The 12,407-nt window shown below is 48.1% G+C and overlaps 1 protein-coding gene across 1 annotated transcript in view; it reads left to right on the plus strand.

Moving 5' to 3' along the window:
- LOC139274638 (anoctamin-7-like) overlaps positions 1–12,407 on the plus strand; it is a 126,625-nt gene that overhangs the window by 77,296 nt on the left and 36,922 nt on the right. The window contains exon 8 of the mRNA XM_070891316.1: positions 1,669–1,764. Within this exon, the coding sequence (XP_070747417.1) occupies positions 1,669–1,764 (96 nt within the window). The remainder of the gene's footprint in view (positions 1–1,668; positions 1,765–12,407) is intronic.

A 12,407-nucleotide genomic window follows, 5' to 3' on the forward strand; every position in this document is an offset into this window, starting at 1 on the left:
GCCTTACATCAGGAGCTCATCAATGATCGCTTTGCCTGAAAGAACGTTGGTATTATTTCCAAGGCTGACACACTGCTGGGTGTGCAGGTCATACATCAATGGTGGGCATCACCTTGGTGATGCTGAAAGTTTACATTGAGTGAAGTTAAGCATGATTATACCCTTTGACGTTAAGGAATCACCAGTGTGTAATAGTGCAGCTATCTGAGCCAATGAGTTGCAAAGTTTTGTAAAATGAAAAACATTTAAACCGAACATTAGTCTGAAATCATCAGTATTTCTGTACAAATCAGCCCTCACCCACCCCCTTCTCAACCCCACCTCTACCCCTTTCCCTTACCCTCCGGACTCCAAACTGCCTGGCTGAGGCGCTCCTCAGGTGATGCTTCATTGGGGGGGTGACGGCCGAAGTGCTGCTTGGACGGATACGGGAGAGGACGGTCCCGAGATGGGAATGTGCTGCTTGCCATAAGCAAGATATTGCTGCTGGCTCTCGTGTCGTTGGCAATGGGGGTGTGCCACCTTGTGGTGCAGTGCCGTGCTCTGGGACCACTGGGAGCCCTCTGCCACCTGTGTTCCTGGCTACCAGCTCCAGGATCTCCTCCACCCCTTCCATTTTATATGTTATTTGTTGGACAAAAACTCGGTGTCAACTATGTTCTTGGTGCTTAGTAGGCATTTTGCTGCTGGTGAATCTCCATCTTGCTTCCCACAACAGCCAGACAAGCACACACCACAGCCACATGCTTTCAGTGCCTCTGAGCTCCCTTTCTCTCTGTCTCCTCTTCTGCATATGTCATGATGACCCTTAACCTCCTGAATCATGGGAATCGAGCATTGCCATGCCGTTGCTAAGGACAGCCACATTTTATGGCAGAAGGTCACCAAAATTTAACACTACCACCCATTTGATATCGCTCGCGGTAATGCCCACTTTCAAAAATGTAAACTAGGTGTTTTGAGAATGGGCGAGAAGCCAGCGATCTGAAAACCTTATTTACCGCCCACGCCGGAAATAATGCCCATTTTTGGGCGATAAGCACAAAAGTGGGGGTTCTAGCCCCATACCTTTTGATGTGCATAACCATGCAAGTTATGTATGATGATTGTTTGTTATAATTACTTCTTCACGGAGGGAGAAGAGTCATATACCTAGTGGATTACTGTGGTAATGCAGCCAATGCTGTTTTTACAATAAAGCATCAGAGACAGGTCATCTGACAAATTCCTGAAGTTAACAGCCATCTTGGAGTCTGTGTGTTTGTGATTTTGTAAGGAATATATTACACGTCATATAGGCTTTCATTTCTCCATTTTGAGCAAGTTTTAAATTCCAATTACTTGAGCAAGTAATAAAAAATCATTAGGTAACTTTAGGTAAGGGTATCAAGGGATATGGAGCTAAGACAGGTAAGTGAAGTTGAGATGCAGATCAGCCATGATCTAATTTAATTGCGGAACAGGTTCAAAGGGCTGAATGGTCTACACCTGTTTCTATGTTCCTATGTTCCATACCAATAAGGACCATAGAGTGACTCATAAGTGAGATCTTTTTCAGACCAGTCATACTTGTGAGTTAGATCTTTCACACTTAACAAAGAATAATCACCATTATCATCTCTGCTAAAGATAAAAAAACATATCTAATCTCACATTCCTTTCTTTTAGGGGTAAATGTGACAATGTTGCTGAAAGGAAAAGGAATATTGAACAAGTACTTAACAGGACTTGTGCTACTGAGGTGCACAGTGATTGTATTTTTCAGTAAGTATGAAGTTCCTGACAGATAAATGAGGTATTAATGGCTATGCCATACATTTAATAGTTGTTAATGTATACTTTGCCAATTAATTCCCATCACCTAATAAGAGAGATTCCCTAACTTCAGTAGTGTCTTCTTCATTATGACAATGATGCATTTTCCACACACCGCATGAGGTTTGGGGCAATCAGTTGACTGACTCATAAACATAAACCATTTGATTTATCAAATCTGTCCTATCCTGACATGGTGCAGCCTAATCACACCATTAACCCCACCCCCCCACACTACTGCCCCCTCTCCCCCCCACACCTCCCGCGCCCGCCCCCCCTCCCCCCACCGCACACCCCCCTCCCCACACACACACAGCACAGGCAATCCATAGTCATCCAATCTCCTGGGCAAGGCAAACAATATATATAAATGCAAGTTGTTGTTGAGGCACAAAAAATATCAAAAAAATATCTTTGGATAATTTAGGAAATTCTTGTGAAATTCTTCTCTAAGCCCTTTCGGCAAACGAGCAAGTGCCAGTAGACCGCACTGACTATTACTATCCCCGTTAACCCACCTACATTCTTTCACTTGAGGTGCCTTCCACTTGCAGAAACTCGTCCAGCTCCCTTTTGAATGCCTGCAGTTAATTCACACTTATTGCACGTACAAACCAAACAAATCCAAACAATTATCTGCAAAAAGTAGTACTTCTGAGCACCTAACCGAACTCTATGCTTTTGTAACTCCAACCGATGCCCCCCTAGTCTTCCCTACCTGTCCAGCTCAAGCAATCTACCCGAATGGACAAAATCTAATCCATTCATTATTCTAAAGCCTTTACTCATAACCCCTTGAAATCTACACTTTTCCAAAGTAAAAACTCCCAGCTTTCTAAGCCTATCCTGATAACCAAGGGTCTTTAAACTGGGTTTCAATCGAGTGAACATCCACTGAAGCTTTTCCAGGACCTCGATATTTGCCAACATATAAGGGGACCAAAACTGGACACAGTTGTTATGTATGCAACCCTATGTAACCAGCATTCTACCGCCACCAGAGGGCATATCTGTTGGAGTCCCAAGAGATCCCAGCATCCCTTTGGAGCACTGTATATAAGCAGGCCTCCCATGCTATACCAACACTCTGGAATTAGAAAAAGAGACTAAAGTCACACTTACTCACATCTACAGTACTCAATCACATTAGTTTATTCTGGACGTAACAACTGGCGACGAGATAATGAACCATCACGCAAAAATGCAGAGAACTGTTGGTATCCTGGAGAAATTCTCAGAAGGGGCGATTGGGAAACCTTCGTGGAGCGACTCGACCAATACTTCGTGGCCAACGAGCTGGAAGGGAGTGTGAATGCTGCCAAATGAAGGGTGATCCTCCTCACTGTCTGCCGGGCAACAACCTATGGCCCCATGAAGAATCTTCTTGTTCCAGTGAAACCAACAACCAAATCGTATGAAGAACTGTGTACGCTGGTCCGGTAGCACCTAAATCCGAAGGAGAGCGTTCTGATGGCGAGATATCGGTTTTGCACATGTCAACGGTCTGAAGGCCGGGAAGTGGCGAGCTATGTCACCGAATTAAGGCTCCTTGCAGGACATTGCAAATTTGATGGATTCCTGGAGAAAATGCTAAGAGACATTTTTGTGCTTGGCATTGGCCATGAGGTTATCCTTCGCAAACTATTGACTGTTGAAACATCGGACCCGAGCAAAGCCATAACGATAGCCCAGGCATTTATGTCCAGCAGCAATAACACCAAACAAATCTCGCAGCATAAAGATGTTTCAGCAAGTACTGTACACAAAGTAATGTCATTTTCAGGCAGGAATGCATATGGCAGAACGTACACGCCTGCAGCTGCACGACCTCAGATGACTCAGAGTCCGCCATCAAGCGTTAATGCGAGGCAGTTAACACCTTGTTGGCACTGTGGAGGTGATCATCGAGCCCATCAATGCTGCTTCAAACACTGCATGCAAAGGCTGTGGAACAATGGGACACCTCCAGCGAATGTGCAGATGAGCTGCAAACCCTGCAAACCACCACGTTGCAGAGGAAGACCGATCCATGGCGGATCAAACTTAACTAGAGACTCAAACAGAGCAGGCAGAAGTATACGGGGTACACACCTTCACCACGAAATGTCCACCGATCATATTAAAAGTTGAACTGAACGGAATTCCAGTATCCATATTGGACACGGGTGCGAGTCAGTCCATCATGAGCAAAAAGGCCTTCGATAGACTGTGGTGCAACAAGGCACACAGGCCCAAGCTGAGCCCCATTCACACCAAGCTGAGAACGTACACTAAAGAGCTGATCCCTGTAATTGGCAGCGCAGCAGTAAAAGTCTCCTATGATGGAGCAGTGCACAAACTACCACTATGGATTGTACCTGGAGATGGCCCCACACTGTTCGGCAGAAGCTGGCTGGGTAAAATCTGCTGGAACTGGGACGACATCCGAGCGCTTTCGTCCGTCGATGACGCCTCATGTACTCAGGTTCTGAGCAAGTTTCCATCGTTGTTTGAGCCAGGCATCGAAGTTTCTCGGGAGCGAAGGTGTAGATCCACTTGATTCCCGGTCAACGGCCCATCCACCACAAGGCACGTGTGGTGCCATATATGATGCGAGAGAAAGTAGAGATCGAGCTAGACAGGCTGCAATGAGAGGGCATCATTGCGCCGGTTGAGTTCAACGAGTGGGCCAGTCCGATTGTTCTGGTTCTCAAGGGCGAGGGCACGGTCAGAATTTGCGGGGACTATAAAGTAACGATTAACCGTTTTTCGCTGCAGGATCAGTACACGCTACCCAAGGCAGACCACCTATTTGTGACGCTGGCAGGAGAAAAGACGTTCACCAAGTTGGACCTGACCTCGGCCTACATGATGCAGGAGCTGGCGGAATCTTTGAAAAGCCTCACCTGCATCAACACGCACAAAGGTCTGTTCATCTGCAATAGATGCCCATTTGGGATTCGATAGGCCGCGGCTATTTATCAAAGGAACATGGAGAGTCTGCTAAAGTCGGTTCCGTGCACCGTGGTTTTCCAAGACGACATACTGGTCACAGGTCGGGATACCATCGAACACTTGCAGAATTTGGAAGAGGTTCTAAGTCGGCTAGATCGTGTGGGACTCAGGTTGAAACGCTCGAAGTGTGTTTTCCTGGCACCAGAGGTCGAGTTCTTAGGGAGAAGAATTGCGGCAGATGACATCAGACCCACCGACGACAAGACGGAGGCCATCAAGATCGCGCCGAGACCACAGAACGTGACGGAGCTGCGGTCGTTCCTGGGACTCCTCACTATTTTGGTAATTTCCTACCTGGGTTAAGCACCTTGCTAGAACCCCTACATGTGTTGCTAAGCAAGGGAGGTGACTGGGTATGGGGGAAATTACAAGAGATAGCTTTTAAGAAAGTCCGAAATCTGTTATGTTCCAACAAACTGCTTGTCTTGTATGATCCTTGTAAACATTTAGTGCTAGCTTGCGATGCGTCTTCGTACGGGATCGGGTGTGTTACAACAAGCAAACGAATCTGGGACATTGCAACCGGTCGCTTATGCGTCCAGGAGCTTATCCAAGACTGAAAGGGCCTACAACATGATTGAAAAGGAAGCTCTGGCATGCGTTTACGGGGTTAAAAAAATGCATCAGTATCTGTTTAGGCTTAAGTTCGAGTTAGAAACTGACCATAAGCCGCTCATATCGCTACTCTCAGAGAGCAAATGTATCAATACCAATGCCTCTGCTCGCATCCAAAGATGGGCACTCATGCTGTCTGCCTAAAACTATGTAATTCGCCACAGGCCAGGCACAGAGAACTGAGCTGATGCCCTCAGTCGGCTACCATTGCCCAACACCGGAGTGAAAATGGCACAGCCTGCAGACTTGCTCTTGGTGATGGATGCATTTGAAAATGAAAAGTCACCCGTTACGGCCCATCAGATCAGGACTTGGACCAGCCAGGATCCTTTACTGAACCTTGTAAAAAACTGTGTCCTCCATGAGAGCTGGTCCAGCGTCCCAGCAGAGATGCATGAAGAGATCAAGCCATTCCAGCGGCATAAAGATCAAATGTCCATACAGGTGGACTGTCTTTTGTGGGGTAATCGCGTGGTTTTGCCCAAGAAAGGCAGGGAAACGTTCATATGTGACCTACACAGTACCCACCCAGGCATAGTAATGATGAAAGCTATAGCCAGATCCCATGTGTGGTGGCCCGGCATCGACTCAGATTTGCGTGCACCAATACAACACTTGCTCTCAACTGAGCAATGCACCCAGGGAGGCACCGCTAAGTTTGTGGTCATGGCCCTCCAAACCGTGGTCAGAGATCCACGTTGACTTCACTGGCCCGTTTCTGGGCAAAATGTTCTTGGTTGTTGTGGATGCTTATTCAAAGTGGATTGAGTGTGTAATAATGTTTAAGCACATCCACTGCCACCATCGAAAACCTACGAGCCATGTTTGCCACGCACGGCCTGCCTCATGTGCTTGTCAGCGACAACGAGCCGTGCTTCACCAGCATTGAATTCAAGGAATTCATGACCCACAATGGCTACCGCACCAGACCCCACTCACTCACCGGGGTTCCCCCAGCTGAGCTGCTCATGAAAAGGGCTCTCAAAACAAGGCTCTCTCTCGTCCACCCTGATCTCCATGATCACGTCAAGGGCAGGCGGCATCAACAAAGCATGTATCATGGTTGCGCAAATTTGTCATGTGATATTGAAGTCAATGACCCTGTATTTGTACTCAACTATGGACATGGTCCCAACTGGCTTGCTGGCACTGTCATAGCCAAAGAAGGGAGTAGGGTGTTTCAGGTCAAACTCGCAAATGGACTAACTTGCAGAAAGTATTTGGACCAAACCAAACTGCGATTCGCAGACAGCCATGAGCAACCTGAAGAGGACACCACCAATTTCGATCCTCCAATAAACACACAAGTGGCAATCGACATCACGGTTGACCACAAAGCTGAACTCATCATCCCCAGCAGCCCAGCAAGACCAGCTGCTCAGCAGCCCAGCGAAGAACCAACCAACTCACCCACACCTGCATTTGTGCCGAGAAGATCAAGTAGGGAGCGAAAAGCCCCAGATTGTCTCACCCTGCAAATAAGTGTACTATTGTCTTTGGAAAGGAGTTATGTTATGTATGCAACCCTATGTAACCAGCATTCTACCGCCACCAGATGGCATATCTGTTAGCGTCCCAAGGGATCCCAGCATCCCTTGGGCGCACTGTATATAAGCAGGTCTCCCATGCTGTACCAACATTCTGGAGTTAGAATAACGAGACTCAGGTCACACTTACATCTACAGTACTCAATCACATTAGTTTATTCTGGACGTAACAACAGTATTGTAGATGTGGTCGGACCAAACCCTTGTACAAGGAAAGGATTGTATTTCTAGCTTTATATTTAATTATCTTAACTATTCATTCTAACACCCTATTTGGTTTTGCAACATCCTGACAACACATGGACATTCAATGACATGAACTATAATCCCAAGTCCTTTTCCTGCTCAATAGCCATGAATGCACAACCTTCCATGGTGTACACCTGCCTGGAGCTGCGTCTCCTCAAATAAATCATGCTGCATATCTCTATATTACTGTGTAATGAGACAGGATTAATAAATGATCTCGTAATAAAGGATCCTCTAGGAATGAGTGACCATAACATGGTTGAATTTCAAATTCAGTTGGAGGGTGAGACAGTTGATTCTCAAACCAGTGTCCTAAGCTTAAATAAAGGAGACTACAAAGGTATGAGGGCAGAATTGGCTAAAGTGGATTGGAAAAATAGATTAAAGTATAGGACGGTTGATGAGCAGTGGCAGACATTTAAGGAAATATTCTATAACTTGCAACATAAATATATCCCAATGAGAAGGAAAGACTGTAAGAGAAGGGATAACCATCCGTGGCTAACTAAGGGAAACTTTTAAAAGCCAGCAAAGAACAACAAAAAAATAATGAGAGGGAAGATAGATTATGAGAGTAAACGAGCACAAAATATAAAAGCAGATAGTAAGAGTTTGTACAGGTACATAGGGCCCAAGTTTCGGCCTCAGTTGCTCCTGATTTTTTGGAGCAACTGGTGTAGAACGGAGTATCTTAGAATTCAAATTCTCGGCATTTAGTTTGCTCCAGTTCTAGTCAGTTAAAACAGTTTCACTTTGGAACAGAATTTTTTTTTCAAAAGGGGGCGTGTCCGGCCACTTACGCCTGTTTTCAAAGTTTCAGCAGTGAAAACTTACTCCAAACTAACTTAGAATGGAGTAAGTGAAGATTTTTGTACGCTCGAAAAAACCTTATCTACACTTTAGAAAATCAGGCATAGGTTACAAATCAGGCGTGGGAAATGGGGACGGGGGGGTTTAAAGGGAAGTTTACAAACATTAAACACTTCAGTTTTACAAATAAAGAGCCATCATCAATAATAAATGATAAAAACATCAATAAATCAACCAATAAATCAATCAAAAAAAATTAATAAGAAATAATTTTTTAAAAATCAATAAATAAAACATTTTCTACTTACCGACTGCAGCACCGGGAGCCCTCCAACAGCGTGCTGGGATGCCCCCCACCCCCCCCCCCCCCCCCCAGTGTGTCTCTGTCAGTGTCTCTATCTCTCTGTCTGTCTGTCTGTGTGTGTCTCTCACTCTCTGTCTGTCAGTGTCTGTGTTTCTGACAGCGAGGGGAGGGGGAGGAGGGGGGTAGAGGGAGAGGGGGGGCAGGGGGAGGGAAGGGAGGCAGAGGGGGAGGGAGGGAAGGGGGAGGGATGGGGGAGAAGGGGAGGGATTGGGGAGAAGGGGGAGGGATGGGGGAGAAGGGGGAAAAGGGGCAGGGAAGGGGGAGAAGGGAGGGGAGAGAGAAGAGGGGGGGAGAAGAAGGGGAAGGGGGAGCAGGGGAAGGGGAGGAGCAGGGGAAGGGGGGGAGGAGGTAGAGGAAGGGGGGAGGGGAGAGAAGGAGAAAGGGGGGAGAGGAGAAGGGGAGAGGGGAGAGAAGGGGAGCAGGGGAAGGGCGGAGGAGGAGGAAGGGGGGGAGGAGAAGGGGAGGGGGGAGGAGAAGGGGAAAGGGGGGAGGGGAGAGAAGGGGAGGGGGGAGAGGAGAAGGGGAAAGGAGGGGAGGAGAAGGGGAAAGGGGGGAGAAGGGGAGAGAAGGGGAGCAGGGGAAGGGAGGGGGAGGAGGAGGAGGAAGGGGAGGAGGAGAAGGGGAAAGGGGGGGAGGGAAGAGAAGGGGAAAGGGGGGGAGGAAAAGGGGAAAGGGGGAGGGGAGAGAAGGGGAAAGGGGGGAGAGGAGAAGGGGTAAGGGGGGAGAAGGGGAAAGGGGGGGAGAAGGGGAAAGGGCGGGGAGTAGGGGAAAGAGAAAGGGGGAGAAGGGGAAGGAGAGGGGGGGAAAGGAAACGAGAAGGGGGGAAGGAGAAGGGCGGGGCGAAGGTGAAGGGGCGGGGGAGGAGAAGGGGGGGGGGAGGCTGAACGGGCCGGGCCCGGTCGGGCCCAAGACTTCGGGCAGGGCCCGTCCCCAGCACCAGATTTACAGGTAGGTGGCGTTGGGTCGGGTCGGGTCCGGGGTCCGGGGTCGGGAGCGTGGGTCGGGGTCGCGGAGGGTCGGGTCGGGGGGGGGGGAGGAGGGAGGTCGGGTTGGTTCGGGGAGGGAGGGAGCGCGGGTCAGGTCGGGTCGGTTCGGGTCGGGGGCGGGGAGGGAAGCGCGGGTCGGGTCCAGTCCGGTCCGGGGGCCGGGGGGTGGGGGGGGTGGGGGGGAAGAGGGAGTCGGGTCGGGGTCGGGTCCGGTCCAGGGGCAGTGGGGGGGGGGGGGAGAAGCGGGAGTCGAGTCGAGTCGGGTCGGGAGGAAGCAGGAGCTGGGCGTGGGAGGCAGCCTTATGCACACAGACCCAGTGAGGCCATTCGGCCAGGGCTAGGGGCTGCGTGCTTCAGGCCCCTCCCACACAGTTTTGGGCGCCTGGAGCTACTGCACATGCGCGCCCACTGTAGCGTCCATGTGCAGAGGTCCCGGCATTGTTTTCAGCGCAGGGACCTGGCTCCGCCCCCTACAGCTCGTGCTGTGCCGCGCCCGACTCCAGAGGACCAGCAGGGAGCCGGAGAATCTGTAAGTTTTTTTTGGGCACACTTTTGTGGCGCGAAAAATGGGTGTCCAGGTCGGGGCTGCGCCGTTCCAGGCGCGGCCCGAAACTTGGGCCCATAAAAAGGAAAAGAGTGGCTAAAGTAACTGTTGGTCCCCGAGAGGATGAGACTGGGGGAATTAATAATGGGGAACAGGGAAATGGCAGAGTCATTGAATAAATATTTTGTATCGGTCTTCACGGCAGAAAACACTAAAAGCATCCCAATAGTGGATAATCAAGGGTTTATAGGGAGGAAGGAACTTAATACAATCACTATCACTAATGAAGTAGTACTCAGTAAAATAATGGGACTAAAGGCGGACAAGTCCCCTGGACCTGATGGCTTACATCCTAAGGTCTTAAAAGAGGTGGCTGCAGAGATAGTGGATGCATTGATTGTAATCTACCAAAATTCCTTGGATTCTGGGACGGTCCCAGCAGATTGGAAAATGTAACGCCCCTATTTAAAAAAGGAGGCAGACAAAAGGCAGGAAACTATAGACCAATTAGCCTAATATCTGTCGTTGAGAAAATGCTAGAGTCCATTATTAAGGAAGCAGTAGCAGGACATTTGGAAAAGCATAATTCAATGAAGCAGAGCCAGCGTGTTTTTATGAAAGGGTAATTATGTTTGACAAAATTGCTGGAGTTCTTTGAGGATATAACAATCAGGGTGGATAAGGGGGAACCAGTGGATGTGGTGTATTTGGATTTCCAGAAGGTATTTGATAAGGTGCCACATAAAAGGTTACTGCACAAGATAAAAGTTCACAGGGTTGGGGGTAATATATGAGCATGGATAGAGGATTGGCTAACTAACAGAAAATAGAGAATCGGAATAAATGGGTAATTTTCCGATTGGCAAACAGTGACTAGTGGGGTGCTGCAGGCATCGGTGCTGGGTCCTCAACTATTTACAATCTATATTAATGACTTGGATGCAGGGACTGAGTGTAATGTAGCCAAGTTTGCTGATGATACAAAGATGGGTTGGAAAGCAAATTGTGAGGAGGACACAAAAAATCTACAAAGGGATATAGACAGGCTAATTGAGTGGGCAAAAATCTGGCAGATGGAGTATAATGTGGGAAAATGTGAGGTTATCCACTTTGGCAGAAAAAATAGAAAAGCAAATTATAATTTAAATGGAGAAAAATTGCAAAGAGTTGCAATAAAGAGGGACCTGGGTGTCCTTGTGCGTGAAACACAAAAAGTTAGTATGTAGGTGCAGCCAATAATCAGGAAGGCAAATGAAATGTTGGTCTTTATTGAAAGGGGGATGGAGTATAAAAGCAGAGAAGTCTTGCTACAACTGTACAGGGTATTGGTAAGGCCACACCTAGAGTACTGCGTACAGTTTTGGTCTCCGTACTTAAGGAAGGATATACTTGCTTTGGAGGCTGTTCAGAGAAGGTTCACTGGGTTGATTCCGGAGATGAGAGGTTTGACTTATGAAGATAGGTTGAGTAGGTTGGGCCTATACACAGTGGAGTTCAGAAGAATGAGAGGTGGTCATATCGAAACATATAAGATAATGAGGGGGCTCGACAAGGTAGATGCAGAGAGGATATTTCCACTCATAGGGGAAACTAAAACTAGGGGACATAGTCTCAGAATAAGGGGCCACCCATTTAAAACTGAGATGAGGAGGAATTTCTTCTCTCAGAGGGTTGTAAATCTATAGAATTCTCTGACCCAGAGAGCTGTGGAGGCTGGATCATTGAATATATTTAAGGCGGAGATAGACAGATTTTTGAGCGATAAGGGAGTAAAGGGTTATGGGGAGCAGGCAAGGAAGTGGAGCTGAGTCCATGATCAGATCAGCCATGATCTCATTGAATGACGGAGCAGGCTCGATGGGTCAAATGGCCTAATCCTGCTTCTATTTCTTATGTTCTTATATTAAGAGAGATCTCCCAATTACGGACCCGTTATGCACTTCAAGGACCATTGGTTAGGCTGCAGAGCAACCCGGGAAAACTGAAGAGCATGCCTGGTGCATGGTCCGCTCAGTTCTGCTGAATTTCAGAGCGGAGCCATGAGACAGACATTAGGCCCCTAATTAGCATATGCAAGACATCGAATACTTACCAGGGATGCCTAAATATCGCCCGAGGCAATATGGTGCCGGGTGCCATAGGAGTGTGCCTGTTTTTGGTGCCTGCAGCTCATTGAGGTCCAAATGAGGCCCAAAGTGAAAATGGCTGGACTTGGGCGGGCAGTGTGACTGCTCCACCGACTTCGCACCTATTTCAGGCAGATGTTGAAGATCGTGCCACAAGTCTCCCAAGGCTTCAACTGGAATTGCCAACTTGACTGGTCTCAGAATTGTACAGGTTGGGCAATTGAAACATAGAAAGATAGAAAATAGGTGCAGGAGCAGGCCATTCGGCCATTCGAGCCTGCACCGCCATTCAATATGATCATGGCTGATCATGCAACTTCAGTACCCCACTCCTGCCTTCTCTCCATACCTCCTGAT

The sequence above is a fragment of the Pristiophorus japonicus genome, chromosome 10 (genome assembly GCF_044704955.1).
Source record: "Pristiophorus japonicus isolate sPriJap1 chromosome 10, sPriJap1.hap1, whole genome shotgun sequence".
Taxonomy (NCBI): domain Eukaryota; kingdom Metazoa; phylum Chordata; class Chondrichthyes; family Pristiophoridae; genus Pristiophorus; species Pristiophorus japonicus.